Source organism: Nipponia nippon, unplaced genomic scaffold, assembly GCF_047370975.1.
Source record: "Nipponia nippon isolate SJK-2023a ecotype South Korea unplaced genomic scaffold, ASM4737097v1 scaffold_23, whole genome shotgun sequence".
Lineage (NCBI taxonomy): Eukaryota > Metazoa > Chordata > Aves > Pelecaniformes > Threskiornithidae > Nipponia > Nipponia nippon.
In genome coordinates this window covers 1,976,018-1,995,118 of record NW_028262340.1, presented here as the reverse complement: position 1 = coordinate 1,995,118, position 19,101 = coordinate 1,976,018, and the positions used below count along the sequence as shown (strand labels likewise).

Genomic DNA, 19,101 nt, shown 5'->3' with positions numbered 1-19,101 from the left:
CCCAACACCCACGGCGATGCCGGAGCCTCATCCCAAATCCTGCATCCCTGCCCTCCAGGAGCCTGGGTACGGCTCCAGCCCCCATCCCGGCCCTTTGGGATGGAGACGGGAGAGGAACCTTCTCCCTCCGGGGCTCAGCCTCTGCTTCGCTGCCACCCCACATCCCACGGGGGGGTGACAGGAGGTGTCCCCCACGGCCACCGCGGTCACCACGGGGACACCCTGGCGCCCAGCTTTTGCACCGCGGCAGACGATCGCTCTGCCCGCCCAGGGGCTCCGGCAGCGGGGCCGAATCCGGCCTGGCCAAGCGCTCCGTCCCCGGGGCAGGAGGAGCCAGGTGGGATCGCGTCCCCGGCTACACAAAATCATCTCCTCCCACCAAAAAGGGGCGGTTTAAGTAAAAACTGCCTCTGTCCCTGTGCCAGAGAGAGATCTGTCTGCCAGGGGTACACACAGAACACATGAAAATAGGGATTTTTTTTCACTAAACCGATATTTTTACCCAAAAATGGCTATTTTTTACTCAAGAAAACCAACACAAGGATTGTGGGTTTTTATTTTTTTCCCTTTTTCTCCCCCCCCCCCAAAAAAAAAATCTGACACAGAAAGAAATCACACCACTGGCAACTCCTGCTCCCCTTCCGTGGCCGCCGGCAGGGAGGGACACACAGCGTGGGGCCGGCTACCTGCCGGGACACCAGGACTCTGGGCACTTGCATCCACCATCAGAATGATTCAATATTTCCAAATGGCACCGAAAAATAAAACATATCGCCCCAGGATGAGCATCAGCAACGCTCCCACCGCACGGAGCGAAGAGTTCTTTGGGGGAAGAGGCAGGCGCAAAGCTGCTGCAGGGCAAGGCGGGCTGGGACGCCGTTTGCTGCCTTAAAAAAGGCAAAACCAGGGAAAAAAGGGAGGTTTTAGGTCAATAGAAAACGCACACGGGACATCACACTTTTGCAGCCCTGAGCCCTGGCGTTGGGTTTGGTTTTTTTCCCCTTCTTTTCCTCCTGGGCTCTTGGGGTTGATTTTTTTTTTCCTTCTTTTGGGCTGAAAGCGTTGTCTGGGCCTGGCGATGCCTCGGAGTGAGGTGCCCGCAGAGACAAAGCCAAGGGGACTCACGAGCATCTTTTACCCACTCAGGCAGTAATTAACAGCACTAAGTTGTCAAAACAAGACAAAACGATGATTTTTGCCAGGTTTATTGGCAAAGAAATCTTCGAAGGGGCCCCATCTATCTGGGTTATGGTGACGGGGAAAAGATATTTATTCTGATGCATTATGTAAATCAGCACGGGGTAAAAACGTGCAAATCATCGGCATGGGTCGTGCGTAATTAAGCCGGTCGGGTCATTCCCCTTAACGGGGATGGGGTTTGCGCTTGGCTCGAGCTAAATCCCTCCAGAGGCTGGTGGGCGGCCGGATTTCGGGTGCAGAGCCCCGATCCGCACACCTTTGCTGCTGCAGGGACGAAGGTCCCCGGGAGTTGGGCTAACAAGCCCCTAATGAACCAGTGGCCGGCGTGGCGGAGCAGCTCGGTGGGATTTCGTCAGATATTTAGATACTGTGACCAGTAAGTGCGAGGGGGAGGGCGAGGAGGTGCAGCCCAGCACCTTGCCATGGGGCAGCGGGGCTGGAGCAGGCGGCAGGGACGGACACGGCTCCTCCGGGCTGCGCTGGCACAGAGCGCCTTGGGGACAGGGCCAGCCCGGTCCCAGGGCCAGGGGGGCTCCGGCTCTGGGGTCAGGGCTGCTCCATCCCTGGGAGCTCTCTGGGATGGGGAGCCCAAATCTGGGCATCAGACCCATCCCTCCTCGCTTCCCCTGGGAGCAGCCCCAAGGCCCAGCGCCTTGGAGCCCCAGGGGACACCTCGTGTCCCCCGACGCGGGGCACCCCCACCGCCCGGCCCCGCAGGGACCACGGGAAGGGCCAGGACGGGGCAAACCAAACCAAGCGACTTCCCCGACCACCTCCAGCAATAAACACCCATCTATTTAACCAACCTCTCCCCGATTTTAACATAAGTAGCCAGCAGCCTGCCAATCAATGCCAGCTCCCGCGGATCACCGGTAATGGATCGCTGTTCAGCCGGCTGTTATTGAATCGATACAGAAATTAAAATGCATTCACGCCATTCTTTCTCAGTTGTCATCTTATCTCGGCGTCTAGCGAAAAGCGCGGCAGATTACAGAATCCATCTTCATTTAGCCTGTGTAGCTCGCAAAATTCATAATTAACAAAAAATTCCTATTCACTTGCTCATGTAATTTAATTAGTTTTCCATTAAATAGAGACTAAATATCATCTAATCCCCCAACAGAGCAAATAATTGTTTTCCATTCTTTTAGAAATTATCACGTGCTTATTGTAACTATCAGAATTCATTAGAAGCCTCCGAGCGGCAGCGGGGAAAGGTGGGCAAAGCGCTGGGGGACGGACAGGGAGGTGGTCAGAGGGGGTGGCAGGGCCAGGGCTGCCCTCGGCGGAGCCGGGACCTCCCGGTGATGCCCCCATTGCGCCCAGCACGGGGATCACCAGCACCCAGCGCAGGATCCGGCCCGCTGCCCCACGCCGGAGTGCGCTGGGTACCGCAGCCGCCTCCGGCCGGGATCGCTCGCTGATGCTGGTGTTGCTGAAGGGTCGAGGACCGGGATGGGGACGGGGGATGAGGATGGGGACGAGGATGGGGACAGCCACGTGAGGCCACGCGGGGTCACTGCCAGTCCCTCCCAGGCCCCTCCGAAAGGCCGGGAAGCAGCCAGCAGCCCCCTGCCAGAGCAGCTCTATCCCACAGAGGCCTTTTATCTGGATCCCGGGACAGATTAAATTTATTGTGGAAATCTCTCAAGCAAATACCTCCCTTGGAGGAATAAACCTGTTCAAGAAAACAATTTTCTCTGCACTCGGATTATGCCTTTAACGATTTGCTGCTGCGATGCCCTGGAGCTGGCACGGCTCCGGCGTGGGATGGGAGCCAAGAGGGGCCCGCGCTCGCCTGGCTGCGGCTGGCAGCAGCCGGGAACCGGGGGGCAAGCGGCCCCAAATCCCCCCGGGTGCTCGGCTGCCTGGTGTGGGGCATCGCCCTGCCCCCGAGGCCTGGTGGGGGCGCTGGCCCTGGCAGTGTCTGGGGGGTGCGTGGGTACGTGTGGGTGCACGTGTGCGGGTGCCTGTGCATCTGGCTGTGAGCGTGCATGTGTGCGTGCATGTGTGCATGTTTGCACCTGTCTGCACGTGAGGGCATTTGTGTGAGCATGTGTACGCATGGATGTGCATGCATGTGTGTCCACACGCGTGTGTGTATGCACAAATGTGCGTGTGTGTACACATGCACGTGTACATGCCTGCATGTGCATGGGCTTGTGCATGCACATGTGCACGCGTGTGCATGTACATACATGTATGCACACGCAGGGCGCAGCCGGGGAAGGTGGCACGGGGCCAGCTGCGCTCACCGATGCCCCGTGGGGCTCTGCAGAGCATTAAACCTGCTGAGCTCCAGGTACCACCCCACAGCAACTTATATTAAATCTGCAAACTGTCCCGACAGCGCCGCAGTTACGATCCACTGAGCGCATGTCCCGTTAGGAGCAGGCAGGTGCCTCTCCTAAATCGGCTTTCGGGCTCTCCCCAGGGGCTGGGCCGTTGGCACGTGGTCTGATCCATCACCGATGCAAGCGGCTGGGCATCGATCCGGCCTTAATTGCGGATGGTATTTGGCGGCGGTAACTCAGAGCTGCGACCGCCCACGTCTCCCTCCTCACCCTGCCATTGCCATCAGGTGTTTCTTTGATCTGCAAGTTCCCCGGCGCTGGGGAACAGAGATTTATCTTGCAGCACTGGGATGGGCGCAAGAACCTGCCTGGGAAGCTGGGCTGGGCACTCACTGCTGCGGTGAGTTTGCTAGTGCTCAGGTGGCAGCAGTGCGTGCAGCAGGGAGATGCCCTCAAAGCAAAGCGGCGCCCGGCTCGATCTGCCCCGCTGCTCCCGCGGGGCCGGGGGATTTAGCGTTAATCCGGATCATTTCCCTGATCTGGGTCACAGCTCCATGGATGCCTGTGCCAACGTGATGGAGGGGTGTCTGAGGGCAGAGGGGACACCCGCTCGCCCCTGGGTGGGGTGCGGATCCATCCAGCCCGCACTGCCTGGTGCTGGGAGCTGCCGCCTGCTGAGCGGCCTGCACGGGACCCCCAGGTTCCACGGAACCCCCGGGGCGCAGCAACCGCTGCCCAACAAAACCCTCCAGGACTCAGGGCGGCAGGCAGAGACGCCCCTCCCTTGCTTCCCTGCAGGTTCCTGGGTTGGGAATTAGGAAAAACAAAAACCCAAACCCTTTTTTTCTTCTTTTAAACAAGCAAGATTCAGTAAACTGCAGGGTTATCATCCCAGCACCGCCAGCTCAGCCCTGAGAGTCTCTCTTCCCTCTGACACTTGGGCATATATTCAAATAAAACCCTAAACCCTCAAGGATTATAACAGCGTCTAATAAAGCACTAAATCCACGTGCCGGCACCCTCCTTGCCCAGCAGCCCTGGGTGCGGGGACACAGGCACGGTGTGGGTCCCCGGGCACAGGGCCCCCACGCCAGTGCCTCTGGGGAGCTCCATCCTGAATCGCGGCTGGAGTCCCAGCTCTCATTTACATGCGTTTCAGGGCACGTTATTTAATACTCCGCAGAGTTAAAAATAAATCTGCCTCCAGCTCTCCCCGCCCGCCTCTTCAGCTGAAGGGTGATTTGTTTGCATTCAGATACATTCATTCACTGTGATCTGGCGAGGGGTCTTCCCCTGTCTGCACCATCACCTCCCCGATGCTGGGCTCCGGCCGGGCACGGTTCCCCCCAGGGGGACAGCAGCGGCACGGGGATGACCGCAGAGTCCCAGGGCTGCAGCAGCCGTTCCTGCGGGCTCCTGCCTGCCGTTCCCGTTGGGAATCGGAGGAATGACGGGAGGTGGATGTCGGCAGCCGACAGGGACCAGACCCGCGCTGGTGAAGCTGAGCTTCCCTGGATTTGAGCTCTGCTGAGTCCGAGCATTCAAACCTGATGCTCGAATCCATCAACCCATGGATGAACAGGGTCAGTGAAGGAGGCACAGTTGGAGGCGATGGTTTCCCGACAGTGAAACCCGTCCGTGCTCTCCACCCCACCTCTGCCTGCACCCAAAGTGACTTTAACTGCGATGATTTAGGAACCAGGAGCCGAGACCAGTTCTGCTCCAGCCCCAAGGGCTTCAAGAGAAACACTGCGGTGAGCGAGGTCCTGCAGCCCCGAGGGATGGGGCAGCCTGCAAGACAGAAGGACACGGCGCTGGGACAGGAACCATCCCGGGTGACGGGGACCAGGGACAGTGCCACACCCCCCACACCCAGGAGACATCATCTCGCCTCCTGGGGAACACGCAGCCACGTTTCCCTGCCTCCTTAAAAGCTGACAGGTCTGGTTTGGCCCCAAATGTGCCATCCTCCATCTTTTCTCTTCTGCCCACTGCAGCAAAGCAGGGCAAGACACGCTCTCAAGGGGACACTGCGCTTCTTCCCTTTTCGCTGCACAAACTGTTCCCATTTCCCAGCTCTTAAATACCTGGCAGCTGCAGCAGATTCCTCCTGGTCAAACGCTGGCCGCGCCTGCGTGGGACAGTCCTAGGGCACGGCACCGCTGGGGTGGGAGCATCGCGTGTCCACGCTCCATCGTCCCAGCTGAACTGCAGCCCTCGGGCAGCCTCCTCTGGGATGGGGCAGAAAGGCAGCGAGAGGTGAGAAACGCCTGATACAACCTGAGCCAAGGCAGAAAATGGGGGGGAAAAAATGAGGAAAAAGGATGAAAGCTGAGGCGGACACATTCAGAAGAGAAATGCAGCAGGTTCTCATGGCAAGTTAACATCAGACAATGACCTGTGGCATGGGGAACCCTCCCGGCGTGTTCTCACAACCAGCCGAGGCTCAGCCCGGGTCAGCCGCAGGTGTGTGAGGTACGGACCTAACCTGCTCCAGGAGCGGCCGCCATCTCGGACCACCCTGCTGCCAGCCTGCCTGGGGAGAGGGGAACACGCGGCCAGGCCGGTTCCCCCACTGCTGAGCTCTGAATACACAGCGCCCGTCACAGAAAACTCACTCCCTTCACATTTATTTATAGCAGGAGGCTGGATTTTACTCAAAACATGAAAATAGGATCCAGCAGTAGCCTAATAATTATTTCAAGTGTGGTCATTTTTATTGCCGTGAATAAAAAATAAAGCTGCTCTTCTGAAGTTAACGTCTATGGTTTCCCCGGGTTATATACGAGTGAGAGCCTTGATTTAATATTGTACAATAGAAAAGTAAACCAGAACAATAAATCCCACTCACACGGTTCTTGTAAAAAGCTATCTATTTCAGTTTTGACCGTATAAAAAAAACAACAAGAGAAACTGGACAGGGAATATACAAGCCACATACGGAATTTAAACAAATTTTACCAATTTCAAGTGATCTGGGTAAGGGTTTAATAGTCGGTGGTACAGCCAAAACGAAATTCTTTTCAATTCCAAATTTTCCTTCCTCCCCGAAGAAGGGGGGGATGGAAAAAAGCTGTACAGCGAGACCAGGCCAGACATTACAGCCTGCGAGAGGGCGGCTTGTCACATCAAGCTGCTTCAACGTTTTCCCACCGCCACAAGTGTGAGGGGGGCTGGCACCGGTGAGAGGGAAGCCAATCCGGCTTCTGCAAACCAAGGATCGCGAGGGCACGAATCCACCGTCTCCTCGTCGGCTTCACTGGATCTCCCCCATGTACAGTCTTTTGTCGCTGGACGCGGAGAGTACTGCGGGAGAGAGAAGGGGAAGGGAGGAACGTGAAAATTAAAGGCGACAGTTTGAGACCTCCGCTAACGACACACCCTTTGAATCGAACGACTCATTTTGCTTGCTGTAAGTGATCTAGAAAGCCAAATTTCATTTGCTCCCCAAAAACACTTCATGGATTTATGACTCTGACACCTGATCACATGCCGCACGTTGCGGCTGCCATTCCCCCTGTCCCGAGGCAGGCGTAACGGCGTACCGCATGTAATGTCTAAGCATTAAAATGGTAGAGAGAGGCGCATAAACACGCTGTTAACGCTCTCAGGCATCCTGAAGCGTTATTTTCATTGCAAGGAGCGTTCAGATTGCAAACCTGGCACTGCCGTCAGGCCTGCATGCCGCTAGAGGGCACAGGCTGGCCAGGAAAGCCCCGCCGGCACGTCAGGGTTTTATCAGAACAGGCGAAACGCGGCTGGCGCCCAACTACAGCACGCCACCGAACCACCTTCACTCCGAAAAGGCTCTTCAGGGGATTCAAGACACAAGCATCAAGAGAATGACCCAGAAGCGCTGCTCTTGACACTGACAGCAGTTTCATTCCAGTCCAGGAGAGATTTGGGGAATTTCTACGTGAACTCGCCCCCTCCCGTGTGGATGAGTATTGCGAAGCGGGTGCAGCGATTTACAAGATTAATGTTCCCAGATGTTAACAGAAATCAATTGCATAACTCGCATGCAACGCCTAGGTAGGTTTTTAATTTTTATTTTAAGCTGACTGATTGATTCACAAAGAGGAGCTCAGCAGAAAACAACTGCAACCAATCCGCTCCAAACTGGAGAGGAGAGATCGCTCCGCTCTGAATCCGTCTCCAATCTGAAGACAGGGCAATGAATAACCAAGGAACAAACCCATAACTCACTGCCCTGCTGCAGAGACTGTCATCCTCGGCACAACCCAGCTTTTGGCTTCACTCCGGGGTTGACTCTTGTCAAATTTTGGCTGGAGCAACGTGGTGACCTGGCCGATGGTGCAAGTGTTTCCATAGAAACAAACAGCACCCTACGGTCCTGCCTGGGCCGCACACTGCGCTAAGAAACCTGGTCCTGGCTAAAGCACGGGGGTTAAAATGGTTCTGAAAAAGCCACCAGCGCTGAAACGTGGTGCCACGTGCAGGATACCTCTAGAGCGGGGACAAAACCCGCCGCACAAAGAGCTTCCTTTGCTTCCTACAGCCCAGGACCCCAGGGCATGCCCAGCCCAACTCCACTCTGCAGGAGAGGAGCAGGCAGGCATCTGCTAGCCCCAAATTTGTCTCTGATGCTTGGGGCTCTGGGCCACAGGCAATTTTGGGGCTGTTTTCCAGAGGATCAGCAGTTCAGCCAGCCCTGAAACTATTTCCCCAGCTGACTTGAGGTGGGGAGGACTTACTAATTGGTTCCTCTGGGTGGAAGGCCAGTTCGTTCACCGACCCAGCGTGGCCTGGCAGCTTGTACAAAATCCTCCTGGACGTGGTGTCCCACACGTAGACAAACCTACAAGAGAGTCATTATGAGAGCAGGCATTTCAGAAGGGAAAGCAGCTGCCCCTCACACCAACAGCTTCTTCCTGCAGCAGTTTACCACCTGGGCTGAAATAGATGCAGCTCTTAATGTGGATAAACAAGGAGCTTCTCAGGAGCAAAATGCTGCACTGTCAAACCCAGGAGAACAGAGGTCTGAGCAGCTAGGAGCTAACGTGTCAACTTGGTGTTGAAAGCCTCACCACCGTCATGGCACGGCAGCCCCATCGCACCCCTCGGGGCACAGAGACGGATTTGAATGCGTGAGGCCACAGAGACCCTCAATATGGCAACACCACAGTGGGCCAAGGGAGAAAATCAGTGTTGGGAGTGGGGAGGAGGGTTCTCACCCTCACAAGTACCTGCCTGCAAGCCCGGCGGCCACCTGCGGTTCAGGCTGGCAGGCAAGCGGCGAGGAGCTCGGGTGCTCCCCCAGCCCCTGCTACAGTGTAATCCCCCACAGCCAACAGCTTTATGTACAGATTTCTTCCTGCTGTGCCATTAAAGTCATGATTCCCTTCCCAGCACTTATTAGGGGGCCGATCGGATTGCACCCAGCCCTTTGGTTATCCTCCTGCAGGCCTCGCCGCGGGCTCCCACCGCTGCCTGAGCACCGCCCCTTGGCTGAAGGGCAGCGCAGAAGCCACCGGGATCCTTCAGGCAGGGGGTCAGAAAGAAACTGCGGGCACCAGGCACGGATCAGCTTTCAGATTATTCTTATAAATGGTCTCAGAGAGTGGGGGAAACGGTGCCTTGCTGCAAATCACACTGTACCCGAGGTCACCGCTTGTGCCCCACGGGTGTTGATTGTTGCCTGCAGTGTGGCGGCCACATGCAAGCTCCGCCGGGAAGCAGAGCGGTGCTTTGACCCCGATTACAGTAAGCATCCCGAGGAGCGGGTGGGGATTTTTAATACATCAAAAGGAGAAGAGCCCTGAGCAACATCCTAGAACCCAGGTAAAGTGACGCTGCACCCCACCTGCACGGGAACGTCGCATCCCTCCCTCCCAAACGCAATGGCCTCGCCACGTGGAACGGCATTTGTTACAAGGTTCACAGCTCTGCAAAAAAATCGGTGGCTCGGGAAAGTTGCCAGTGCTGAATTACACTCGCTCTGTTTTCTCCTTTTGCTCTTTAGGGAGGTGACTGGCAGCTCAACCAAAATCTGCTGGGGCAGAGAAGGGAAGCGGCAGGGCAGTAATTGGCTGGGTTTGGCGTGAAGGGCAGCTCTGCTGCCCGCAGGCCCAGAGGCATCACTCGGGCTATCCACTGGGGGCTGCAGAGGGCGAGGGCACAGGGGACAGCCCGTAAAACACAGGTAAAATCAATCTACTGCATTACACTCCTCCAAAGAAAGGCTGCTGCAAATGCCACTGCGCATCCCCATGTCTCGCCCGCATGAATTCATGCGCGCGGGGGATCAACAGCCCCTTCAGCAGCCCAAGCTCCGAATACCAAGGCCGGACCCTTTCAGGCTTAGGCAACACCACCAACAGTGGGTTCCTCAGCTTCACCTGTTCCTCTCCGTTTGTCAGGGCTCTGCAGACCGGACAAAACCCAAGATTTTCCTTTTACAATTAGCCTGTCTTTTAGATGAAATAGAAGCGAGCTTCTTGCCCCCCCAAAAGCACTGAATCATTTATACCACTTGCTGGCTAGGCAGAGTGGACACTGGGTACCAACACAGATCTGCGTTGTTAGGAGCGTTCATTTTCAGGCTGGTGTTATTCATTAACTTATTTTCTTTAAACACATAAAAGGGAAAAATTCAAGCCTGCAACTTAAGTCATGAATCTTAGTTAAAGCAGCATTTCTTCAAGCACAACTATTTTATCTAGCAGGCAAGAATCGTATCAAATGCTTTCTCGAAGCACTCTGCTGATGTGTTTTTAATTTGGTATCGCAAAGCAGACAAGCACTTTAAGTAGTCGATTTTACTATAACCCTTCTGAAGGGCTCAACAGCAAAAAAAAAAAAAAAATCAGATAATTGTCCCTCCAACATACACACACACTCCACCCAGTGCAGAGGAAGAGAGTAATCACTGGGGAACTATTTTGTACTCAGACAAATGAAAGGTTTGTTTCATCTCACTTTACTTTCCCAGCAGATACGCCTCAAAAAAAAAAAAAAAAAATTAAAAGCTCAGAGATAGCAGGAAGATTTGAGTGGCCTTGCCTAACCTGCCCCGGGACCTGGCTGCGTGCTCTTCCCCACGGATGTCACCACAAAGTTGCTGTCAGACCACAGAGCTACATCGGCGTCTGCAGAACCTAACGGCCCAAGGCTCGCCGCTGAACGGATCAGCCACAGCAGGCTAACACGCAGCATTCCTCCGGTACTGCCCTGCAGGACTGGAAGGGAGAGTCACTCGCTGTGACAGCTGGCCCCGCTATATCGGAGCAGTGAGAGCTAAAGTTCTCCCTGTCCTCTATCAGAAACTCATTAATTAGCTGATTACTACTGCTCCATGCCCTGGACTCCAGCCTGCAGGAATTCCTGTCTCGATGTCACTGCGAGTGCGTCTAGATTTGCTCCAGCGAAGGCTGGTATCCTTCACGGTGACCTTCAGTGCCTGGCATGGACCCTCTGCTGGCTTCCTCCCTCTACCCGTTCTACTCCTCAGTTGCCTTAGTTTACAGAATATCTCATTTCAAAGTCCAATATGTGCTAATTGAGTCAGATCTCTATTTCTTCTTACTCGTTAATTAAATTAAGCATCAAGAATGATCCTTGGAACACCACTGGTGCCTCCTGCAAGCCGCCACGCAGCAATTTAACTGGTCTTGCGGTCCTTATCGGTGTAACCCCTCACTACACACACTTCCCCAGACTCCCCACTTCTCAGGCTCTCACAAGCATCTGCTGGTACGACCGCGAGGGTACAACCACACTCCTGTCATCTGCTGGTCCTGGTGTTGGATCCTGTGGCCGAACATAAGCAGTAAAACAGTTCTCTAGTCAGCTTTTCATAGAATCATAGAATCGTCAAGGTTGGAAAAGACCTTTAAGATCATCGAGTCCAACTGTTAACCCAGCACTGCCAAGTCCATCTATACCATGTCCTCGAGCATTGTATCTATCCGTTCTTTAAATACCTCCAGGGATGGAGACTCAACCACTTCCCTGGGCAGCCTGTGCCAATGCCTGACCACCCTTTCGGTGAAGAATTTTTTCCTAATATCCAACCTAACCCTGCCCTGGCGCAGCTTGAGGCCGTTCCCTCTCGTCCTATCACTCGTTACTAGGGAGAAGAGACCGACCCCCACCTCGCTACAACCTCCTTTCAGGTAATTATAGAGAGCAATAAGGTCTCCCCTCAGCCTCCTCTTCTCCAGACTAAACAACCCCAGCTCCCCCAGCCTCTCATAAGACTTGTGCTCCAGCCCCTGCCCCAGCCTCGCTGCCCTGCTCTGGCCACGCTCCAACCCCTCGATGTCCTTCTTGTAGTGAGGGGCCCAAAACTGAACACAGTACTCGAGGGGCAGCCTCACCAGTGCCCAGTACAGGCGCACCATCACCTCCCTGGTCCTGCTGGCCACACTGTTCTTGATACAAGCCAGGATGCCATTGGCCCTCTTGGCCACCTGAGCACACTGCTGGCTCATGTTCAGCGGCTGTCGACCAGCACCCCCAGGTCCTTTCCCGCCGGGCAGCTCCCAGCCGCTCCTCCCCACGCCTGCAGCGGTGCCTGGGGTTGTTGTGACCCAGGCGCAGGACCCGGCCCTGAGCCTTGTTGAATCTCACCCAGTTGGCCCCGGCCCATCGCTCCAGCCTGGCCAGGTCCCTCTGCAGGGCCTTCCTACCCTCCAGCAGATCGACACTTCCACCCAACTTGGTGTCACCTGCAAACTGACTGAGGGTGCACTCGATCCCCTCATCCAGATCATCAATGAAGATGTTGAACAGGACCGGCCCCAACACTGAGCCCTGGGGAACAGCACTGGTGACCGGCCGCCAACTGGATTTGACTCCATTCACCACCACTCTCTGGGCTCGGCCGTCCAGCCAGTTTTTAACCCAGCGCAGAGCGCACTGATCCAAGCTGTGAGCAGCCAGCTTCTCCAGGAGAATGCTGTGGGAGACAGTGTCAAAGGCCTTACTAAAGTGCAAGTAGACAACATTCACAGCCTTCCCCTCATCCACTAAGCGAGTCACCTTGCCATAGAAGGAGACCAGGTTAGTGAAGCAGGACCTCCCTTTCATAAACCCATGCTGGCTGGGCCTGATCCCTCGGTTGTCCCGCAATTGCTGCATAATGGCACTCAAGATGACCTGCTCCATGGCCTTCCCCGGCACCGAGGTCAGGCTGACAGGCCTGTAGTTCCTGGGATCCTCCTTCCGACCCTTCTTGTAGAGGGGCGTCACGTTTGCTAGTTTCCAGTCATCCGGGACCTCCCCGGTTGACCAGGACTGCTGATAAATGATGGAGAGTGGCTTGGCCAGCTCCTCTGCCAGCTCCCTCAGTATCCTCGGGTGGATCCCATCTGGGCCCATGGACTTGTGGGCATCCAGGTGGAGGAGCAGGTCAGTGACTGCCACCTCTTATTTTGACAATAATAAGAAGATTTTTACAACTCTAAGGTGCTCCTCCACTGACACAAAGGCAATATAAAGACATCGCTACTGTAATCAGGGCAGACAGTGCCCACAGAAGACCACAGGGGTTTGTTCGGGCCTTCACACCTCTAGGCACAACTCGGAGTCTTCAGATTCATTTTAGGCATGATCCAGCTCATTTCAAGAGGGCCTGCAAAACTGTTCGGGACTGATGGTAACAGATGAACGCAGTGGTAACTCACCTGTCGGCCGATCCCCCTGCTATTTTGCTCCCATCCGGGGACCAAGAGCACCTCAGAAGATTCTAAAATAAAAGAACATGCGCAGATCTATTTCCAAAGGAAGATTTAGTTTTCCCCTTCTACTTGAATTAAAATCACCACGAGACTTTAAATATCATGAGCACCACTGTAATGATCTCCCTTCGGAAAATGAGATGGTAATTACAGATTTTATTTTATTGCTGGAAACATCCAGTGCCTTGTTATTTTACACAAAGTAGATAGTAAATGTAGAAAATACTTAATTTATAGCTAATTATAGCTGAACCGAGCAAAGAAATCTTGTTACTGGAGCTTTAATTGGAATCCCACTTTGTACATTAATCTTTCTTTGAGTTCTTATTAAAGCCTTTCTGGTTTAAACTTGAATTTAAAAAACAATTTATAGAAAAGTTAATAGCAGCAGCATTTTACAAACAATCGTATTTTGGTCTGCGGTACACTCACCTTTTCAAAATTATGCACGTTCCCCTGGAAAATCTTTACACATCTCTCTTTAGGGGCAAACGGTCGCACGTCCCAGATGCGAACTGCAACAGAGCGTTCACAGTAATTAGCTGAAGATGGCAGAGACACGGGGGCAAGGTCAGCTTCTGGAAACGTTCCTTTTCCCAAGACATGCTGCTAACAAGCAAAGACCTGGTCATGCTCCTTGTTCTCCTCATGCCTAAGTTTCCCCAGAAGCAAAAGGAAACCAGCAGCTTTCCCCTGCAGAAAGCTTTGATATGAAAGGTCAAATGCAGACATTTATAATTACACCAAGACCACTGCCAACGGGAGGGGAAAAATCCAAAACAACTATTACACAAATGAGCCACCGTCTCCTTACACGAGCATTTGCTTTGCTCTAACACACTCCATGATCACACTTCTAATCAGATCAGCTTCGCTGAGCACCCCCACGCAGGAGACAAGCAGTTTGGAAACTGTGCTGTCATTCCCTGCTGCAGGGAAACAGCCAAACCGCCCCGACAAGAGCCAGACCGAGACCACGTTCAACTGTCCGCGCAGATAACGCGTGCCACAGCTCTTGTCCTTGCTGCCCTTCGGGAGACGCGACAAACCCTTCTGACGCAGCTGCTCCCTCCCTGCAAAGGACACGACTGTCACCGGTGTAACAACAGGAATTCGAGCTTTATCTCCGGAGCCAAACTCCCTTCAGCCCATCCCCACATCTGGCTCTTGTTTTTCTACGTCAGACAGTTTGAGCTGTTTTGTAATGCCATGCGAAGGTAGCGTCAGTGCCAACAGCTGTCTGCACAGCTGGGCTCTCACATCAGGTAGGACGTACCCGTGTTGTCCATTGCGTTGGAGAGCAGGTAGGAGCCTTCCGAACTCAGACTGAGGCCTGTCACCGAGTCCGCGTGTCCTCTCATCGTGTAAGTGAGCTTGTTCTGGCGAAGGTCCCACACCTTTCAGACACAACATGGCAGTTTATCAAACAGACAGCCAAGACTGTTGGAACCGCTCTTTCCAAAGCGTTTCACACTGGCAGTGATCAGTCAGCTGATGACATCAGATTTCAATTTCGGTTGGTGGGGTCTGAATAGCTAAAATATAAGGCTAGAATTTTGTGTGTCCTGTAGGGAAAATGGAATTTGCCCCTTAAAAGACTTATTACCACATGTATCCAACAACCAAGGAGTTAAATGCCAGCAGCCCCGTGCATGCAGGAATCCCTCTCTACCTGTCCATAGCTCCCCCAGCTCTCAGATTCCACTGGCACGGCACAGAGCAGCCGTTGTCCAATCCCCAAAACTTCATGCTGTTCTTTCCCAAAGAGTTCCTGCCTTTCAAGGGGCGGTCAGAACAGATCTCATGCCAGTGCTACACTTAGTGATGGCCCTCTGACACGTTCCCCACGCCCAGGTAAGGCTGGAGCCCAAGGCTAAAAGGACAGTAAGACCGACTCAACCGTACAGCTATCAGGAGAATCTCAGTTACCAGCTGAATGAAGCACTGAGCTCGCTCTTAAATAAGAACTTTCCACACTGGCAGGTGACAAAGTAAGTTGCAAACTGGAGCAGAGGGCAGCAAGCGTGGATGTGTCACCACATTTTCTTTAGTTTACCTCATATATGGCTCTAGAGCCGCCGGGATGGGCCCAGGCTGCCAAAGAGCCAGCATACCATATCGGCTCCAGCGGGTGACAGCAGAGCTGGGACACCTGGCCAGGAATGCCACGGCTGCCCAGGCTGTCACATGGCAAACAGCCCTGGAGCAACTCCCTCGGCGTTTATTGGCCCTATCTCAACAGCGAGGTCGGACACAGGAGGTCTGCATGGTTCTTGTGACTGTAAAATTAACCAACGGGCTTCCACGTTTGTCCTTGACCACGCGGTGTCTTACGCACTGCTACAAGCAAGATGTGACGGGATGGAAAAGGCGCGCACGGTTGGAAAGGCACACGAGGACACGGGCGTCCTACCTTAATATCGTTGTCGATGCCTCCGGATATGATCTGATCACTGGTGTCATTGAAAGTTACAGCCAAGACCTGGTATGTGTTCTGAAACGTCTGGACAGCAGCTTTTTTCCTGATATCCCACAGCTGAAAAGACACGGCAGTTGTAAAAGTTGCGTACAGATATTTAACGACAAAATTTCAGGAAGTTGCACAGATGCTTGGCAGAGACTCGGACTGCTCTCCTGAAATTCCCTCTCTGAGATCTCAGGAGATCTCTACAAAAAACAGTAAAAGTCTGGTGCGGCTGGAGCACAGGAACACGGCAGTGGTGGGGGGAGAAGGGGCTGGCATGTGAGATTTCAGTAACGGCTTGCCTTTCCCATCTTTGGTTAATGCAGATCCGTGGAAAAAGCACAACTGAGTAGATGAATCTTCTTACCCTCCCCCCCAGAATTACAGAAAAAAGGGAGCAGTCAAATTTTACTTTGAATTTTTTATTTCTGAAATCCAAGTTCTTAGATAATGACATTATAAGAGTAACGAAAGGCTGAATTTAGCCCACTTAAACAGGAAGACCCTCCAAAATTCTTTCAAAGATCTTATCTTACTTTCATTCCAGACTATCTCCTTGCACAATATACTGACCTTCACTGTCCCATCGTCACTGCCTGTACAGACAAGCTGGGGTCCTCGCCTCGCTGGGTAACAGGAGTTAACAAACGAGGTATGGCCCTTCAGCCTCTTCACTCTCTCTCCAGTCTCGCTATCCCACACAGCCACGGTTTTGTCTGTGGATGCTGAGAAGAGCATGCTGCGGAGAAGAATCGCCGTCAGATTCTCAGTATTGGAAGCATTTCTCCCCTCCCACCTTTTTTACTCTCAAGTTCTGTGATCAAAGCTGGAAATACGCCACGGAGAAGAATCTTCCCCATACACCAAGACAAAGGTGGTGTTCCAGAGGAGGCTGACTGACAGTCGGGCAGCTACGCTGGAGGCACTCCCATTAAGCCCCATTTCTAGATATATATAAATTGGTTTTCCACCTCCTCAAACACTATCTGGGACGAACACAGGAAGGAAAGCTCAGCGGCAATAGCTCAGACACAATAGCGGAACAGCCTTTTAAACTAACAAATATCTCACTCGATTTCTTTCCCTCCCCGGTGTCTCCCAGATGACCGACACTAACTTTCCTCTGTTCCTCGAGACTGAAATCAAGGGCACTGATGGGTCACAGGTGATTCCGGATCCTTTGCTCAAGTTCAAGTAGGCACCATTCCTTATCTGGGAGAGCCGCGCTACAAGCATTCGTCCTATGTGGACTGAGCAGGGGCAACGACGAGGCGCTCTGAGGGACTCTGGCCAGCAGAAAGCATCTTAGAATCACAGAATCGTTAAGGTTGGAAAAGACCTTTAAGATCATCGAGTCCAACCGCTAACCCAGCGCTGCCAAGGCCACCACTAACCCATGGCCCTAAGCACCACATCTCCCCAGCTTTTAAATCCCTCCAGGGATGGGGACTCAGCCCCTGCCCTGGGCAGCCTGGGCCAGGGCCTGACAGCCCTTTCCGTGAAGAAGTTTGTCCTTTTTTTCCTTCAGAAAGAGCCAGGCCTGAGGCCAAAAGCCGTCCGCACGCCGCTTACCTCCCGTCTGTGTTATAGTGCAGCTCCATAACTGCCCCGCTGTGTCCCTTCAGGGTGGCGTAGTTATCGCAGTCCCCGTAGACATTCCACAGCACTGGGGGAAGGAAGGGAGAGGTAAGCACAGGAAAGATGGAAACACCTCCCTGCTGTGGACAGAGCCGTTCTCCCGGAATTCAGCAAAACGAACTATGTACCATCGCCACTACTGTCTCCAATCTGGGATGATGTGTAGCCATAAAGGCACATTGTGTAAACTCCACGAAGACAGACAGCTGGTTTGAGCTGATTTATGGCTTTAGATCAAGCCAAATTTGTTAAGAAAAATAAGGAACTTCACCTCAGCAACCCAAAGCATTAAAAATTGCATTTCTGCAGACTGCTGCAATCTGACACAGACCGATGGCAACCTGCGTGAGGGACCTGGAAACACGGGACTGTGACAAGCCAGGTGTGTTACCAGCCCCACCTGCGGACCAGCGGGACAGCGACTTGCCAGAGGAGCTGTCAGAAGTTTCCTGCTCCCCCCCCTTGGGAAGCACTTCACACTCAGGACCCAGCAAGCTGACGGCTGAGATAAAACCCTATCACAGCACAATGGCCTGAAATCACAGAATTATAGAATTGTTTGGGTTGGAAAAGACCCTTAAGATCATCAAGGCCAACCATTAACCGAGCACTGCCAAGGCCACCACTAACCCATGGCCCTAAGCACCACATCTCCCCGGCTTTTAAATCCCTCCAGGGATGGGGACTCAGCCTCAGCTTGAGGCCGTTCCCTCTCGTCCCATCACTTGTTACTGGGGAGAAGAGACCGACCCCCCCGGCTCCAGCCTCCTTTCAGGCAGTTGCAGAGAGCGATGAGGGCTCCCCTCAGCCTCCTCTTCTCCAGGCTGAGCCCCCCCAGCTCCCCCAGCCGCTCCTCCCCAGCCTTGGGCTCCAGCCCCTGCCCCAGCCTCGCTGCCCTGCTCTGGCCACGCTCCAGCCCCTCCATGGCCGCCTTGGGGTGAGGGGCCCAGCGCTGAGCACAGCATTCGAGGGGCGGCCTCACCAGTGCCCAGCACAGGGGAACCATCCCTGCCCTGCTCCTGCTGGCCACACGTGATGTGAGCCACACAAATCACGCGAGCCCCAGCCCCGTGCAGCACCGGCTGCGCCAGCGGTGCCCGACACTCACGGATGAGCCTGTCGAAGCCGGCGGAGGCCAGGGTGTTGCCGTTGGGGTGGAACTTGCAGCAGTACACCTCTCCTTCGTGCCCCGAGAGCAGCATGATGGGGGCCTGCAGGGAGGAGCAGCGCGGCGGGCCCTGCGGGAGGCGACGGGTGAGGGGATGCCGTGGAGCGGAGCAAGGGGCACGGCCAGCAACGCCAGAGCCCCCGCCATCCCCTCCCGGGCCTTCCCCCCTCACCCTGTGTCCCCCCCCCCCCCCGGGCTTTCTCCCCCCCGCCATCCCCGCAGGCCCCCGCCCCGCCGTACCGCCTGCAGAAGGGCCCCCGGGGGTGGCTGCCCCCCTCCACCACCGCCGCCACCGCCGCCGCCGCCGCCCGGCGCCCCCGGCAGCTCATGGCGGGGCCTCTTGGCCGCCGCGGGCACCAGCGGGAGGTCGGGGCCGGGGGCAGGAGCGGGGCCGGGAGCGGGGCCGGGGCCGGGGCCGGGGCCGGGGCCCGGGACCTTCCGCTTGTGCTGCTCGATCATCGCCGCCAGCCGCGCGCGCGCGCGCCCGCCCGCCCGCTCCCTCATTGGTCAGCCGCGCCGCTTCCTGCCGCGCCGACTGGCGGAGCGCGGCCGGATGGCCCGCCCTCCGCCGCCTTACTTCCGGCGCGCGGCTGACGGAAGAGAGGAGCCGGGCGCCGGAGGGGCGGTCCCCGCGAG

General features: G+C 54.8%; 1 protein-coding gene across 4 annotated transcripts; it reads right to left on the bottom strand.

Annotated features, from left to right (window-relative positions):
- Nucleotides 1-575: 575 nt before the first annotated feature.
- SNRNP40 (small nuclear ribonucleoprotein U5 subunit 40) lies at nt 576-18,969 on the bottom strand. Of its 4 annotated transcripts, XM_087760866.1 has the most exons (12): nt 18,706-18,969; nt 18,406-18,535; nt 17,232-17,325; nt 16,233-16,398; nt 15,609-15,731; nt 14,472-14,592; nt 13,628-13,710; nt 13,142-13,203; nt 8,210-8,313; nt 5,893-6,800; nt 5,582-5,774; nt 576-5,285 (listed from the first exon to the last, which is right to left on the bottom strand). In XM_087760866.1, exons 1-10 carry the CDS (start codon nt 18,967-18,969, stop codon nt 6,751-6,753), a joined length of 1,197 nt encoding a protein of 398 aa, XP_087616992.1. In that variant the 3' UTR covers nt 576-5,285; nt 5,582-5,774; nt 5,893-6,750. The 4 variants fall into 4 exon arrangements, with proteins under 4 accessions (XP_087616992.1, XP_087616991.1, XP_087616993.1 ...); XM_087760865.1 differs by having other exon boundaries at nt 576-5,774; XM_087760867.1 differs by having other exon boundaries at nt 576-5,774; nt 6,456-6,800.
- Nucleotides 18,970-19,101: the final 132 nt, after the last annotated feature.